The 16,101-nt window shown below is 39.1% G+C and overlaps 1 protein-coding gene across 5 annotated transcripts in view; it reads left to right on the top strand.

The window, feature by feature from the left end:
- Window positions 1-16,101, top strand: part of TNNI3K (TNNI3 interacting kinase) — a 380,317-nt gene that overhangs the window by 315,523 nt on the left and 48,693 nt on the right. For 4 of the 5 annotated variants that reach the window (XM_049879574.1, XM_049879575.1, XM_049879577.1 and 1 more), the window contains 2 exons: window positions 2,000-2,059; window positions 4,695-4,864. The exons of the other annotated variant lie outside the window; for it this stretch is intronic. In XM_049879574.1, coding sequence (XP_049735531.1) covers window positions 2,000-2,059; window positions 4,695-4,864 — 230 coding nt within the window. The remainder of the gene's footprint in view (window positions 1-1,999; window positions 2,060-4,694; window positions 4,865-16,101) is intronic. 5 annotated transcript variants of the gene reach the window in all.

A 16,101-nucleotide genomic window follows, 5' to 3' on the forward strand; every position in this document is an offset into this window, starting at 1 on the left:
GAGGAGGCAGTCAGAGTAAGGAGAAGAACTTATAGGTTCATCGTGACAGTAGTTATGTCAAGTTCTCAGTTGCCCATTTTGAAAAAGGGGAAAACATGCTGGGGAGTATTGGGGTCACAAGGTGAACGATGTATACATGAGGGCTCACAGTTCTAGTCTATTTTAGAACACGTTTGAAAATATTCATAATAAAAAGCTTTTTTTTTTTTTTGGTTTGTTTAAGTGGTAAGAGCTTTGTAGATATCAGTGTGATCAAAGACTACTGGAGTCAGAGTTCTAGAAGGAGTGAGCTAGAAAGAAAGGGGCTGAAGCCCAGAGAATTGTCTGAAGGAAACTGAAAGCATGGAGGGATTGCAGGTGCTGGTAGTAACAGTATCTAGGGTACAATCATGTGGCTAAGTGACTGAGAAGACAAGATCACTGGAGAAGATGAGGCAAAGGAACCAAGAGGCCAGGCTATTGTAATGATTATCTGTATAGATAGATAAGAGAATACTATGAATAGTGTTGGTGGGCATGACAGTGAGCCAGTAGCTAATATCTTCAAATAATGAGAGGGGGTGACTTGGAATAGCCTGATAAACTGGTAGTTTTAGATGAGGAATCTTTTGGAAGTGTCAATGACAGCAAGAAAGAGCCTGATACACCCAATCACTGTCCCCACCAACCTAGAGGAAGAGAGGGTGTGCCAGAGAAAACAGCTTCCACTTGGGAGAGTTTTGGGGGAAGCAGTGTTCTCAGGAGAGGCTAGATATTAAGGGAGATATAGTTCCACTTGGAATCTAAATTAGTTGGTTACTGCACCTGAATGTTAAATTGGGCTTTCCACCTCCTGGCAGTGAAAATTACATAAAGGGAGAGATGATAGGTTATATAGTCCTTAGAATCTGACAAAAGGAGGCATATAACTTCTTCAAAACACACCATCATTTTCTTAAATTCTCAAAATATTACCTGAAAATCTATAATCAGGTTTATATCCCTAGCAACTAGAACAATGCCCGGAGTAAAATCAGAATAAAATAAATGTTTTGTTTCTGGGTGGAAGCCCCAGGTTCTTACTCAGCATGACTCGTATTGGCCAATAAACAAGAGACCAAGGTGAGAGAACAAGAAAGGCACCCTTATTTCATTGTACAGAGAAATGGAGTCAGTCGGAGCTACTGCTGCCAAGGCTGCTTGCCCAGGCCGAGCAGCCACGTTACTTTTAAAGGGGTTCACAAGTAGGGAGTTCATACAATTATGTCGGCAACATTCTTAATCATTCTATACAGGTACAATGGGGCTTACATATAACCTCCAAGCAAAAGCAGGATTCGCATGCAAAGCTGAGGCAGTGGGGGAGCCCAGCAAAGGAAACGGTTTTTCAATACAACACTGTAGGGGAGGAAGCCAGGTAATGAATACAGCACTGTGGGGGTTCTGTCTGTTTAACCAAACTCATCTGACATGGAAGCTCACAATGGGCAATATCTTTAAAGGCAGTATTAGAAGGCAAAAAAGCTTGTCTTAATCCTGATATAAGGCATAGTCAGAAATTTCTATCTTGATCTTAGTGTTAGATCTGAGATGGCTTTTCAAACGTGAAGCTAATTATAAGATCAGCTTCAGCAGTTCTTTTCCTACAGACATATTGTGCAGTTATGATACAAGGCACTGAGATGGTTAATAGTTTTTACTATACACTTTTATTCTTTCATTTTGAAGAGAAAAACCTGCCATTTAAAAAAAAGCAAAACTAATTAAAGCTTTTCCACTATTTCATTATCTCAATGTAGTTGCAAATTCTGACTTAAAACTCTTATCAGAGGGAGACTCAACATTCCTCCCCCAAACAGCAGATGAACATTCAATTAACACTTCAATACAGAGTATTTTAAATAAAAATTTACTTTAATGTTAATCTCGTTCTTTGCAAATGCAAATACCCACATTTTAAAATCCAAAGAGTTCCACCCTTTTATTCTTAGGGGGAAAAAAGTGTTTTCTTTATTTACAGGGAAGACCTGAATTTTCTGAAGTCGTTAAGAAGTTAGAAGAGTGTCTCTGCAACATTGAGGTAAGAACCTTAGCTTCTGAAATACGTCCATTAAAAAGCCCTGCATAGCCAAGGGTGTTGAGAAATGTGGGTGAGATGGTTCTTATGGAAAGAGAGTAAGTACAAATAAGTACAGGTCCAAAACTCCATTTATATTTAGCCTTCATTAAGTTCCTAGTGTAAAGCAGATTTGGATGCAGCTACAGGGCAAAGACAAAATTCAGAGTGAATTTGGGCTTTTTGTACAAATATGCAGTCAGGCAAATAGCCACAAGCATGTTCAGCTTAAATAGCTGATATATAAAAATTTGAAAGTATGACAAATATATTAGAAGGTAACTATATAAATCAGTTTTTGTCTATACAAATGTTCCTACATACAATGAAAGGTAAGCTAAAATGTCAGGCTATTGCCCATTTATATTCAAGAAGAAAGGGAAAAATTATGCCCAAAATTAGTGCATAAATTAACTGGGAGGTATTGCTTTCACACCACACATATGTTGCATAAAGTGATATATGTTCCTAATCAGGCTAATGGAATTTTCTTCCTTAATATCAAGGAGCTGTTGGCTTTAATTTTCCCCTTAATTGCCTTAATTTTCTATACACCTGGTCAGGAGACAGCATTTGCAAACAGGCATGGAAGCTAAAGCACGAACAGTAATTCAAAAATAATATATTCCCAAATGCCAAATGGTACAGGAGGAGGGAGATGGACATGGCACTTATAGGCTTGTAAATGTGCTTATGAGGGGAAAGGGCAAAAATGATGAGCATGAGCCAGGGATCGCGCAACATAATCCCAAAGAGAAACCATCCAAAACAAGTTTTCTTTCCTTACAACAAAGTCACTGGATCCTACGTAGGCTATTGGAAAAGAGTCCCAGGTCTGCTAACATGGGCTGTCTAATGACTTTTACTGGAACTTCTAAAAAGAAGGCTTTTTATGTAGAAGGGAGCTTCAGTCTTTAGATATAAAATCTGTTTTTCCTTTTCTTCAGTAATGAAACTTATACAAAGTAGGGTGGCCAGAAAAAAATTGCTGCCGTCGAGTTGATTCCAACTCATAGCAACCTTATAGGTCAGAGTAGAACTGCTTCACAGGGTTTCCAAGCAGTGCCTGGTGGATTCGAACTGCCGACCTTTTGGTTAGCAGCCGTAGCTCTTAGCCACTATACCACCAGGGTTTCTAAGTAGGGAGAAGTAGTGATATATTTAGAGGAGCTTCAGCTGCCCCTGCCTTGACTAGAGCATCTAACAGAGGCTTTGGGTGTGGACAGAAGTCTTCAAGACTTGTGTGGCAAGTATCTTCTCCCTTTGAACCTTTGTGCTTGACAGGTCAAGGTTACTGCTAGTCTGGATACATATCCAGTTAGGAAGGGGATGGATTCCAGAAACAGGGACAATGGTGGGAGCTGTTAAACTTGCTTGTCTCATTACACAGACCAAGCCACTTAGCACAGTCTCTCCCCAGTAAGAAAGATGAGTAGATATGGGCTCTGTGCAAAGAGAGCTTGCTGGACTGGGTTGCACTGATAGATGGACCACAGTCAACCTGAAGGGGTTTCACTTGTTGAGTTCCATGAGGCTCTATCCTCTCCAACTTTTTTAGAAGACACTGCTCAGCACATTTGCAGGTATCATAACGTTGAGAGGAGCAGCAAAAATATGATGAGCAGGATTCTAGAATATCTTGGAGGATGATGTGATAGGCCATGTCTGTTAATTCCTAACAAGATAGAACTTAACAGGAATAAATATAACATCCTGACTTGGAAATGATGTCACAGAAGAGATTCAGTCACTGAATATTTTTAAGGTTCCTTTTACTGACTTTCCATGATTCTAGAAGGTTTAATTTAGCAACGTCTTGGCTACTATGAACAGCCTAGAAGTTTATATATATACATACATATATATACGTAACTTTTTATATCCCTATCAGACTGATGCCTACAGTTTCCATGTCTTATGAAATTATAATGTCAGAATCATTAATGCTCTCGGCTGGATTAGGTAGAATAAGTAGCAAAGTTGTCAAAAACTATAACAAAAACTCTCTCCTGTTTTTCTTCTTCTCTCTCAGTTTCTTCACTCACAATCTTTTATTTTCTAATGATTTTAAAACTTTTTAACTATTTGTAATTATGTTGAGAAATTCTCTCATACCCCTTTATTAATTCCCCACACTTGATGGATATGAAGGCATCTTCATTTTATAAAATGGATATATTCTCGGGAAAGTGTATAAATCCATCTTCCGTAAAGGGAATAATTTTACACTACAGTTTAAAGGAGCTCTGCCGTGGATCATATTGCCATAATGAAGAATGCAGAGAATCTTTTGATCATTGAGTAATAACCACCTAAATATCTATTTTAAGAATTTGATTTGGGCCTACTGTGTTTTCTCAAAAAAGAGCACAAGCTTAATGGGTCAACTCTAAGCATAGAACTGGGTCAAAAAGTAAATTAAACTAGCCAGGTGTTGCCATCAGAGGCTGAAGGAAAAAGCCAGAACCAAACTGAAATGAATAGAAATTAAAATTTGAAAAATCTTAGAATAGAATGTTAAAATAAATCCATGTTCTATTCTATGCCTGTAAGCCTGTTGGATTTATAGAAGGATTGAAGCTGCCCTTTCTTCACTCAGCTAATGTCTCCTGCATCCAGTAACAGCAGTGGGTCTCTCTCACCTTCCTCTTCCTCTGATTGCCTGGCTAGCCGGGGAGGCCCTGGCCAGAGCCATGTAGCAGCTTTACGGAGTCGTTTTGAATTGGAATACGCTCTCAATGCCAGGTCCTACACTGCTTGGTCCCAGAGGTAAGTGGTAAGCTAAGCGACAGTCTCACACTAAACCCAGATTCCAAAATTTGATTAAGATAACCGCTCAATTTGATTACTATCAGCAGGATATTGATAACCCGCCTCTGGCAAACTTTGAAAGAGGAGTTTTGAGCCCATTTTTCTTATATCGTGACCAAAATTACACATTTTACTCTCTTAGTTTTGGTAGTTTTAGTTGCAAGTAACAGCAATTTACTCTGGCTGAAGCAAGAAATCTTAGCTTAAAAAAAAAAAAAAAAAGTTTATTGAAAGGATTCTGGTGTTGTCTTATGGAATCCAAGAAAGAATCTCTTTTGTGGGAACTAGGAAACAGTTTTGAGGATATGAGCACCAAGAGTTCAGGGTTCTCCATGGCCTATGGCAAGCTCTGGCATTCACATGTCCCAGCCCCCAGTAAACAGCCTGTTTGTCTCTCAGTTTAATTGTATAGTTTCGAGGAAAGCTGTATTAGCAATCCATCACCACAATAATTCTACATAATAAACCACTTCAAACCTTAGGAATACACAACCACAAGCATTTTTTTTTTTTTTCATGTGCCTGTGGGTCATTCAGGGTTTGATTGATACATGTAGTTTTAGGTGGGCTTGACTTTGAGCTTCAGGATATGTCCAGGTCTACTCATCCTTGTTGGGCCAACAGTTACCTGAGAAATGTTCTTCTCATGGACAAAGGTTAGGAGCCTAAGAGAACAACCCCAACATCGCACGCACATTTAAAGCCTTTTTGGCCAAGTTGCATCCTCTGACATTCCATTGGCAAGTCACATAGCTGAGTACAACATCAATAAAGAGAGAAAAAATGCTCTGTCTTTCATGGAAGGAATCACAAAGTCACATGGCAAAGGGTAAAGATACAAGAAAGGTAAGGAATTGGAAATAAAAATGCAGTCTACCATGAGAAAGAATATGATTGGCCTTTTTTGGACAAATGACTCTCTGGTCCAAGCATATGTGGTTGGGGTAGGGGGTCATATTTTATTAATTAATAAAAATATCGCTGCCAGCAGCCCCTGTTGTGGATGGAGACCAGAAAAAGCAGTAGCTGTGAGCTTAATGATAAATATCCTATCAAATGCATACTGCAACCCACAGAAAACTAGAAAAGACTGGCTTAGATTCCCTTTCCTTCCATATGAACTCCAGAGCATTTGCACACAAACCCAGTCACACACGTGCACTTATACACATATACATAACACACTCACATGCTCCACCATTAAAGTAAACTTAATATCTTTGAGGGGCAGTAAAGATTATCTGGATTGGCAGAGACCTTATACCACCTACAAGGCGCTACTGTTGGTTTTTTAGCCATAGTTACTACATTCCTGACCTGATAAAAATAGTTAACAGCTGCAAGTATGAAGAGATGGGAATCTGAAGCATGAAGCCTTTACTCTATGGAATGTCATGAAATTAAGTATCATTGGATTTGATTGATAACCAGGCAAACTGGACACAATTCTTATTGAATTCCAGTCTCTCACATAATTTCATAAGCAGCCCATAGGCCAAGATTAGATTAGGTCTAGTTTCATCATTGCCTTCTAGTTCCATCTGCTCTTCTTATTCTTGTGGTTCATGAAATTAATTCTCTTAAGAGTCAGATTTTGATATTTCCAAAGCACACAGTCAGCTGAGGTCTGTGCACTCGAGGCAGAGGTTGTGAGTATGAGCTGTGAAGTCAGACAGATCTTGAAGTTGAATCTCTGCTTTGCCATTTACCAGCTCAGTAACCTTGGTCAAGTTATTTAAGTCTCCTATGTAAAGCACAGATAATTTTTTATGTAAAGCACAGATAATTATGCCAGCTCTTAGGATTCTTATAAAAAGAGGCACTACTGTCACAGGAGTGACAGTGATTGATTGAAAGATGCCAGCAGACCCAAAGGATCCGAGTTCCTACAATGTAGGTACGTCACAAAACTTAGAATACATAGACAGCTACAAAGCATGGGAGACATAGTAACACTGGGCAGGTTGGGAGTGGGGGAAGAATATAACTTCTCTGGCTTTCAAGAACCCAAAGAGGTACCAAATCCACTGCCGTGGAGTCAATTCTGACTCATAACAATCCTATAGGACAGACTAGAATTGCCCCTTCGGGTTCCCAAGGCTGTAATCTTTACAGAAGAAGACTGCCACATCTTTCTCCTGGGAAGTGGCTGGTGGCTTTGAACCACCGACCTTTTGGTTAGCAGTTGAGCGATTTAACCACTGCACCACAAGGGCTCCCTAATAAAATTTCCCTAACTGGGTGGATAAAAGCTATCAAGTGTTTTGAGATGCTCCCTTTGATATTCTCATAAGTATGTTTATATCATCCTGACCCTTCCCAACTGTTACGGAGACTGATAAATGTCTGTCTGCCTATGAGGTGCAAGTTACCTAGCAAATTCCTGAGTATTTGCTGGAAGGATGAGCTGAAGGTCAGTTTGTTCATTGTACCATCCCTCTAGCAAGCCCAATCGTTAGATTGCTTGACATCAACTTCAGGAATAGGTAAAACATTTAGCTAACCGGGGGCAGATTAACCAGTGCACATGGTATGCACCAGCTTACAGTGAACAAGATACCCAGTGCCATCGAGAAGGTACCACAGGCTTAATTGCATTTACTTACTAAGCTGTAGTGAACAATTTCACATGGGTTTCACCACATCTGAAATTGTTTACTACAGATTAGTAAGTAAACACAATTAAGCCTATGAGTACCTTGCCTATTGGGTAATCCATCCCTGACTAAACTATAAAATGCACTAAGACAGGAGTGACTTTTTTTTATTCATTACCATAGTCTGGTGGTGCAGTGGTTAAGTGCTCAGCTGCAAACCAAAAGATCGGCAGTTCAAACTTACAAGGTGCTGCTTAGGAGAAAGATATGGCTCTCTGCTTCCATAAAGATTTACATCCTTGGGAATCCTATGGGGCAGTACTACTGTGTCCTATAGGGTACTATGAGTTGAAATTGACTGGACAGCAATGGGTTTGGTTTTGGTTTAGTATCTGGCAGTGTGGTTGGAATAATGTCAATATGCAAAAATATTTGTTTAGTGGATAAAAAATAAAGAATTGGAAAAATTAGCTCAATGCATGGCAAATTAATGATCTGGAACTTAATCAGTAAACAGGTTTTACCTGCTTTTCTATGATTTTTCTTTCATTTAAATAGCTACCACTATTGAGCATCTACTACATGCTGAGCGCTGTTTTAGACTCTGAATAGTCATCTCATTAAGTCTTAAGACTGTTGCTGTTGAGTCAGCTCTGACTTACGTTGACTCCATGTATGTCAGAGTAAGGCTATGTTCCCTAGGGTTTTCAGTAGCTGATTTTTCACAAGTAAATCATCAGGCCTTTCTTCCAAGACAACCCTGGGAAGGCTTGGACCTGTAACCTTTCCATTAGCAGTTGATAACATTAACCATTTGTACCACCCATTAAGCCTTGTTGTTGTTGTTTGTTGCTGTTGAGTTGGCCTCTGACTTATGGAAACCCCATGTGTTACAGAATAGAACTGAGCTCTATAGGATTTTCTTGACTGTAATCTTTATAGAAGCAGATCACCAGGCCTTTCTTCCATGGTGCTAATGGGTGGGTTTGAACTGCCAACCTTTTGGTTGGTAGCTGTCTTAGGGTGGGTTCTCTAGAGAAGCAAAACAGTAAAGTGTATATAGAGAGATTTATATCAAGGAAATGGCTAACATGGTTGTAGAGGCTGGACTGTCCGAAGTCCACAGGTCAGAATAGAGGCCTCTCCTGATTCACATAGCCACAGGGGCTGGCAAACCCAAGATTAGCAGGTCAGAGAGCAGGGCTCCTGCTCACAGGCTGTGAAGATCAATGAATCCCAAGATCAGCAGGCAAGCTGCTAGCTCAAGTCCCAAGAACTGGGGAGGTCAGACAAATAGGAGCCAGCTACAGGATCCAGCACAAGTGAAAAGCCCATAAGCCTTGCCAGAATGTCCAGTTATATTCAATGCAGGACCATGTCCAAGGAAACTCCCCTTCAACTGCTTGGCTACTCACCACAGATCCGATCATGGAGGTGATCACATACCGAGTCCCCACACGGAAGGGATCACGACATCATACAGCTGCCAAACCACTGAGAATCATGTCCCATCCAAGTTGACACACAACCTTAACCATCACAGTAGCCAAGTGAAAACTTTTTGTGTGACCCACGGACTCCACTAAATCTTAGGAATTACGTATTCTAGTTTTTATAGATGAGAAAACTGAGACTCAAAGGATAAGCAACTTTTCCAAGTTTATGGAGAGCAAGTAGGCAGCAGAGCTGAAATTCTCCTGTGCTTTCTGACTTCCCCTGGCACAGGAGGTTGAGCTTAAAGAATCTAGATTTATTTTAGAATACTTGTGTTTGCTGGACTTCTTTCAGTTTCTTCTGGAAGTTAGTCAGGGAAAGAATTCAGCTATTCTTCCCAAGCCTGCCTTTTCAGCTGATAGCGTATGAAAGGCAGAGGAAGTGAGACCAGAGATCAATAGGTTCTTAAAAGTCAAAAAGCCCAAAGATATGAGAACTGATGAACCATGTCCCGCAGAGGCATGGGTTTAACAGCCTGTAAGACAATAGTTCTCAACTTCAGCTGCACATTTAGATTCACCTGGGAAGCTTTTACAAATCCCAATGCCCAGAACCAATTAAACAAAAATCTATGAAGGTGGGACCCAGACATTGGAATGTTTTAAAGCTTCCCAGGTGGTACCCACGTACATCAGGATTAGAAGCATGCTTTAAGAAAATGGTACAATGCTAAATGCTAACCCTCCAGATACTGCGTGGGAAGGGATGCAGTGGACGGGATAAACATAAGAGGAAAGCAAAGTAGAAGTGAAGCAGTGGTTGTGACCAAAGGAGAAGAACATTTAGAAGACTGATTATATGTGTGGTTTATCCCAAAAGTCCTTGTTATGTACTAGCAAACTGTGATCTACAGGCCATCCGAACTGTTAAAGTTGCACAATTAAAACATACGATTTTTTTAGCCTGGCATTGTGCTTTTGAAAAATGAGTACAGTGTTTGGCCTACAGTCCCAACCAATATATGTTTGAAATTCTGGACCTGGGAGTCCTCAGCAAGAACTCGAAAATGGTACATTTATTTTTCAATTTTTTGGTTATAAAGTTTACAGATTGGAAATTTATAATGCTCGATTTGATGTTTTTAGCTTTTAAGGATTTTTGGGGTTCTGTTTGTAGATTTGTGTCTGAGACTTATTATTTTTCATCATAAAATAAACCCCAAGGTGGGAAAGTATGCTAGAATTGACTAATTCTTACAGAAACCACAAATTGAAACTATCAGAAATGTAGGGATCAAGGAATGCACCCCTGAAGCTCTGCCTTTTAAGAAACATTTTGTGTCTCTGGATGCATGTCTCTAGATATATTTGGAAAACCAAGCATGTGGCGCTCGCTCCTCCCACAGGGTCTGAAATCTCCCATCTTGTACATGGATTACATCATGTAAATTTAGAAATGACAAAGTGATACATAACCTTTCAGATACGAAAAAACCAATTAGTGTTTGTGTGGGGCTGGGCTCTGAGAATAGAACACTGTAACCTAGTTAACTGTCCAGAAGAAGAAAACCAGACAGCCAGAGGCTGGAACTTTTAAAACATTGGAATTAACTTTTCACATTACAAAAGTTTCCATCAGAGGTTTCCTTTAAATAGAAAGTTTGCTTGGTGCACTTAGAATGCAATTCAACTTCTAAAAGTTTTAATTTATACATAGTATTTCTGGGATAAAAATGTGTAAAATAATAGCCCCATGAGAGTGTAAGTCCTAGGAGGAAAGAATAAAAAAGTGAGGGGATCGTGTCCACTTGGTGATGTGGAGCAGGACATCTATCAAATCACAGTGACTATGTCTCTTCCTCCTCTCTGCCAGTCAATCTCTTTAATCTCCCACCTCTCCTACATTCTTCTCTATATTGAAACTATCCTTAGGTTCCTCAAGCGTTCCCTTTTCTCCCAGTCCCTTCATGTCCAATTTATTTCACTTGCTAACTTTCCAGGCCTGAACATCACAAGCAGCAGTTTGGACACGGTGTTCATGACCACCTTAAGCTCCCTTATACCTTGCTTCTTCCGTCCCTTTCTTTCTTCTCCATGGTTTTTCTTGTGATTTCATAAATTCCATGGCTCTTTTAACTCACATACACATGTATGTGTATATACATATAGTATTTATACATTTTGTGTGTGTATGGAGCCCATGGGTGGTGCAAACAGTTAAGCGCTCCATTGCTAACCAAAAGGTTGGCAGCTCAAACCCACCCAGAGGTGCCTTGGAAGACAAGTCTGGCAATGTGCTTCAAAAAGCCACAGCCTTGAAAACCCTATGGAGCAGTTCTACTCTGTACACATATGGTTGTCATGAGTCAGAATCAACTCAACAGCTACTAACAACAAACAGTAACAATCACCAACCAACTCTCAGTTTGTCATACTGTGGTGGCTTGCATGTTGCTGTGATTCTGGAAGCTAGGCCATTGTTTTTTTCAAATACCAGCTGGATCAGCCATGGCGGACAGGTTACAGCAGAATTTCTAGACTAAGACAGACTAGGAAGAAGGGACTGGACTTTGGAAAATCAGCCAGTGGTAACATTATGGATCACAACTGAATGTTGTCCAATATAGTACTATGATTATAAATAAAGATGGCAAAAAACTGGGCAGTGTTTCATTCTGTTGTGTGTGGGTGGGGTTGCCATTAATCGGAGCTGATTCAACGGCAGCTACCAACTATATATATGTATATGTCTATATATATATACAGTAGATCCCCAGTCCGTATGTCCAACTTTGACTCTTTGGTTTCCTAGATTTTACAAAATCTTTAACTTTTCTCCTGTTCCGGCTTCTCCATGCCCTAACCTACCTAACCCTCCACTGCCAGTGTAGACTTCCTTACGTAAAACTCCAATTATGTGATTACTCTGCTGAGAAACTTTCAGTGATTTTCCATTAGCTCTAAAATTAAATGAAACTCTTTCATCCTGGGATCTGAGGTTATCAAAGATACACATTTCCAGTTTTATCTACCACTGAACATCATATGTTCCAATGGTTCCCAACAGAAAGTGTTACTGTCACACCCCTTTCCTCAAATGCATTCCAGAGTTTGGAACTATGTGAGGTATTTTTTGATAAAAAGAAAAGGAAGGTGTTGGTGATATTTAGTGGGCTCGGGAGAGAATGCTGAACTTCCTGCAATGTTTTTGAAAATTCTACAAAATGAAGAATTATCCTGCACAAATGGCTATAGCATCCCTGGTGAGACACACTATAGACAAACTAGAAGGTCTCCTATTTCCTATATATAAAATACCCAGTGTTTAATCCACTGTCAACCTATTCCCATATCCTGACTGCTTTTTAGTTTTGAAAGCACCTTCCCAATCTTGTCATATTATCATTCAGCCTTTAGTTCTTATCTCATCCAGCGTAATCACTACAACAACAGGAAGCCTTTTCTGGGGCTGCCCCACCCAAAACCTGCCTCACCAAGGGCCACAGGACTTTGTGCCACTTTTATCCCTTTACCTTATTTTGCCTTGTATTGTAGGTATTTGTGTCTTATTTCCCATTAGCTTATAAATACTTCAAGGATAGAAATTATCTTTCCTTTTTGTTTTTGCTCAGTGGCTATGATGCCTCATATATAATTGTATATGGTGAATATTAAATACTTTTAATTGTAAAAAATTGGGAAATCATTAGTTGGTCTATGAATACCATGCTTTATATTTTTGCATTTTAAGTGAGTAAAACTTTCGCTTTCAGAGTTATTGACCCAAGCATTCAAGTTCAAATCTGTACTTGTTCAAAAATAATGAGCCTTCAAATATTCAAACTTCATTTCACCCCTATTCCACTATTAGGGCATTAGATGCCCACTTATTCTTTTCAATAAACAAAAGAATAAAATCGTGGGGATCTGAAAGATGTGAGAAGTGACTGATGCATTCATTCCATGTATGTTTAAAAAAGCAATACTGCTTTGAGATGATGTAATTAAGAAAGGTTTCACTGAAGAGTCAGGATGATGGAAATATAGTCCAAGTACAAAGGGAATAAGATGAACAAACAATAATGATTGCGAACTTCCTTTTTCTTTTGTCTTTGTTTCCTTCCTTCCTAAAAATAGGCACCCCTTTCCCCACTGATCTGCCAATAGTAATTCTGTTATCTATCATGGACCTACATATGGATAGATCTGTTTATGGTTTCTTTATTATATTCCATTGGCTATTTTTCTATCCCTGTGTCAATACTAAAAAACCTGTTCCCGTCGAGTCGATTCCGACTCATAGCGACCCTATAGGACAGAGTAGAACTGCCCCATACGGTTTCCAAGGAGCGCCTGGTGGATTTGAACCACTGACCTTTTGGTGAGCAGCCGTAGCTCTTAACTACTATGCTACCAGGGTTTCCGTGTCAATACTACACAGTTTTAGAGTAACATTATTAAAAGCCTTGCTATCTGATAAGGCACATCCCATATTAGCAATTCTTGATTATTTCTGGCTTGTTACTCTTCCGAATAAATTTTAAAATTGGCTTCCATTTTTTTACCAAAAGAAAAAACATTTTTTTTTTTATTATAGTATTTTAAACCTATAGAAGGAGCTCTGGTGGCACAATGGTTAAGCACTTGGCTGCTAACCAATAGGCTGGCAGTTCAAATCCACCTACCTGGCTCCAAGGGAGAAAGACCTTGTGATCTGCTTCCATAAAGATTACAAAAACAAAAACTCATTGCCATCAAGCTGATTCCAACTCGTAGAGACCCTATAGAACAGAGTAGAACTGCCCCATAGACTTTCCAAGGAGACCTGGTGGATTTGAACTGCCAGCCTTTTGATTAGCAGCTGTAGCTCTTAACCACTACACCACGAGGGTTTGCATCCATAAAGATGACAGCCTAGAAAACCCTATAGGGCAGTTCTACTTTGTCATAGGTTGCTATGAGTTGAAAATCAACTCGGCGGCACTCAACAACAACAGGCTTATAGAACAATATGGGTGATTTGATATCTTCATGATATTCTCTCTCCCCATGAAAATACCATGTTTTATAAATTTATTTAAATTTTTAATAGCTTTCAGTAAGGTTTTTTTTTTTTTTTTCTGTGAGGTTCTTATATGTCTTTTGTCATATTATTGATTGCTGCATTGTTTATGATCACTGAACTAATTTGGATTCATTGCTGCCATATTATTTTATTCTCCCTACCCCCTCCCCCCCCCCACCCATACCATTCATCTCTTTTTTGCTTTCCTTTGGATTATTTGAATATGAGCTGTTTTTATTCTTTAGCTGTTACCCTGGGAACTTTAACATATTATATAAGTTGACAAATTCAATAGTATTGGAAACCCTGGTGGCATAGCGGTTAAGAGCTACATCTACTAACCAAAACTTGGGCAGGTCGAATCCACCAGGCACTCCTGGAAACTCTATGGGGCAGTTCTATTCTGTCCTGTAGGGTCACTATGAGTCAGAATTGACTCGACGGCAATGATTTTTGGGTTTTTTTTTAAATAGTAAATATATTTGTCTTCCTCCCAAACAAAAGAAAGATCTTACAGCATTTTAGTTACAAATTATTCCCTCCTGGCTTACCTGATATTTTTCTCAAGTATTTTAGTTTCATGTTTATTTTTAAAAACTTCCACCATTTAGAAATTATTTTATGTAACTAAAGTTTGTTTATATTTACCTATGTTTATTGTTCCATTGTTCATTATGCTTACATTTCAGGCCTTCCTCCTAGAATCATTTTCCTTTTTCTCAAATGCATCCTTAAAAATTCCTTTAGCATGCTGTCAGTAGTAAACATGCTGTTTTTTTAAATCTGAAAACACCTTTATTTTCTCTATTTCTTGAAAGATATTTTAGTAGATATAGAATTTTAGGTGTTCAATTACTTTTTTCCCCGTACCTTCAAGATACTATTCCACATGTATCCTTGTTGCTATTGAAATTTCTGCTGTGAATCTTACAGTCATTTCATTATTTTCAATCTACCCTTTCTTTCTAACCACTTTTAGAACTTCTCTTTGTCTTTTGTCTCCTACAGTTTAACTATGTTGTATATTGGTACAGATTCATTTTTATTTATCTTGCTCAGAATTTGTTGGGTATTAATAAATAAATAAATGTTTTTTTTATATATATGAGTGTATGTGTGTATACGTGTGTGTGTGCAGAGTCAGATCTATTTTAAGGATTGGATCATGTGATTGTGGGGGCTTGCAAGTTCAAAATCTATAGGTCAGGCTGCAGACTCTGTGGTCTTGTGTCTGAAATCAGTAGGCCAGACAGTGGACTGGTGTGAGAGCTTTGTAGTACTTACGTCTGCCTGAAATTATATTCTTAGCAACTCATTTACTTTTTTCTCAGTATCTACACTAGTTTGTAAACATCATGAGGACGTGAACTTTGTCTCTCCTTTCACTGCTGTATCTCCAGTAATTAGTGTCCAGCACAATGGTAGGTGCTAAATATGTATTTGTGGCATGAATGTGATAGCATCCCCATAAACGTTATGCCATTTAATTCTCACAGCAATCTTGTGAGGTAACCCTCATTGTTTCCATTTTTCAGAGGAAACAAACTGGGACTGAAATAATTTAAGTACTGTGTATGAAACTATATAGCAGGTAAATGGTGTTAATATTTGAGTCTGAACCTGTCTGTGGTATTTCTATTACCCCATGATGTCTCTGGAGACTAAGCTTGGCCAACATGTTTGAACTACCTTTAAGAACCAGTAAGTCCAAGTCTCAGATCTGAGCTTTGAACAAAATCAACAGGGAGCTATCTATCCAGAGTACTAAACTACCTTGAGCTAACCTGTTAAAAACAAACCAGTTGCCTTTGAGTTGATTTCAACTCATAGCAACCCTATAGGACAGAGTAGAACTGCTCCATAGGGTTTCCAAGGAGTGGTTAGTGGATTCGAACGCCAACCTTTTGGTTTGCAACCATAGCTTTTAACCACTGCCCCACCAGGGCTCCACTGTCAGTTAGAGCCCTGTCAGATCCAATGGAACCCAGTGTCCTTCCTCCCCAGTCTGTAACCAATATAAACCTTGATTGCAGGACCAATTTCCCTTCTCACTCTACCTCTGATACCAGTGATTTTACTTTAACTTAGGCTTGCTCATTG

The sequence above is a fragment of the Elephas maximus genome, chromosome 3, assembly GCF_024166365.1.
Source record: "Elephas maximus indicus isolate mEleMax1 chromosome 3, mEleMax1 primary haplotype, whole genome shotgun sequence".
Lineage (NCBI taxonomy): Eukaryota > Metazoa > Chordata > Mammalia > Proboscidea > Elephantidae > Elephas > Elephas maximus.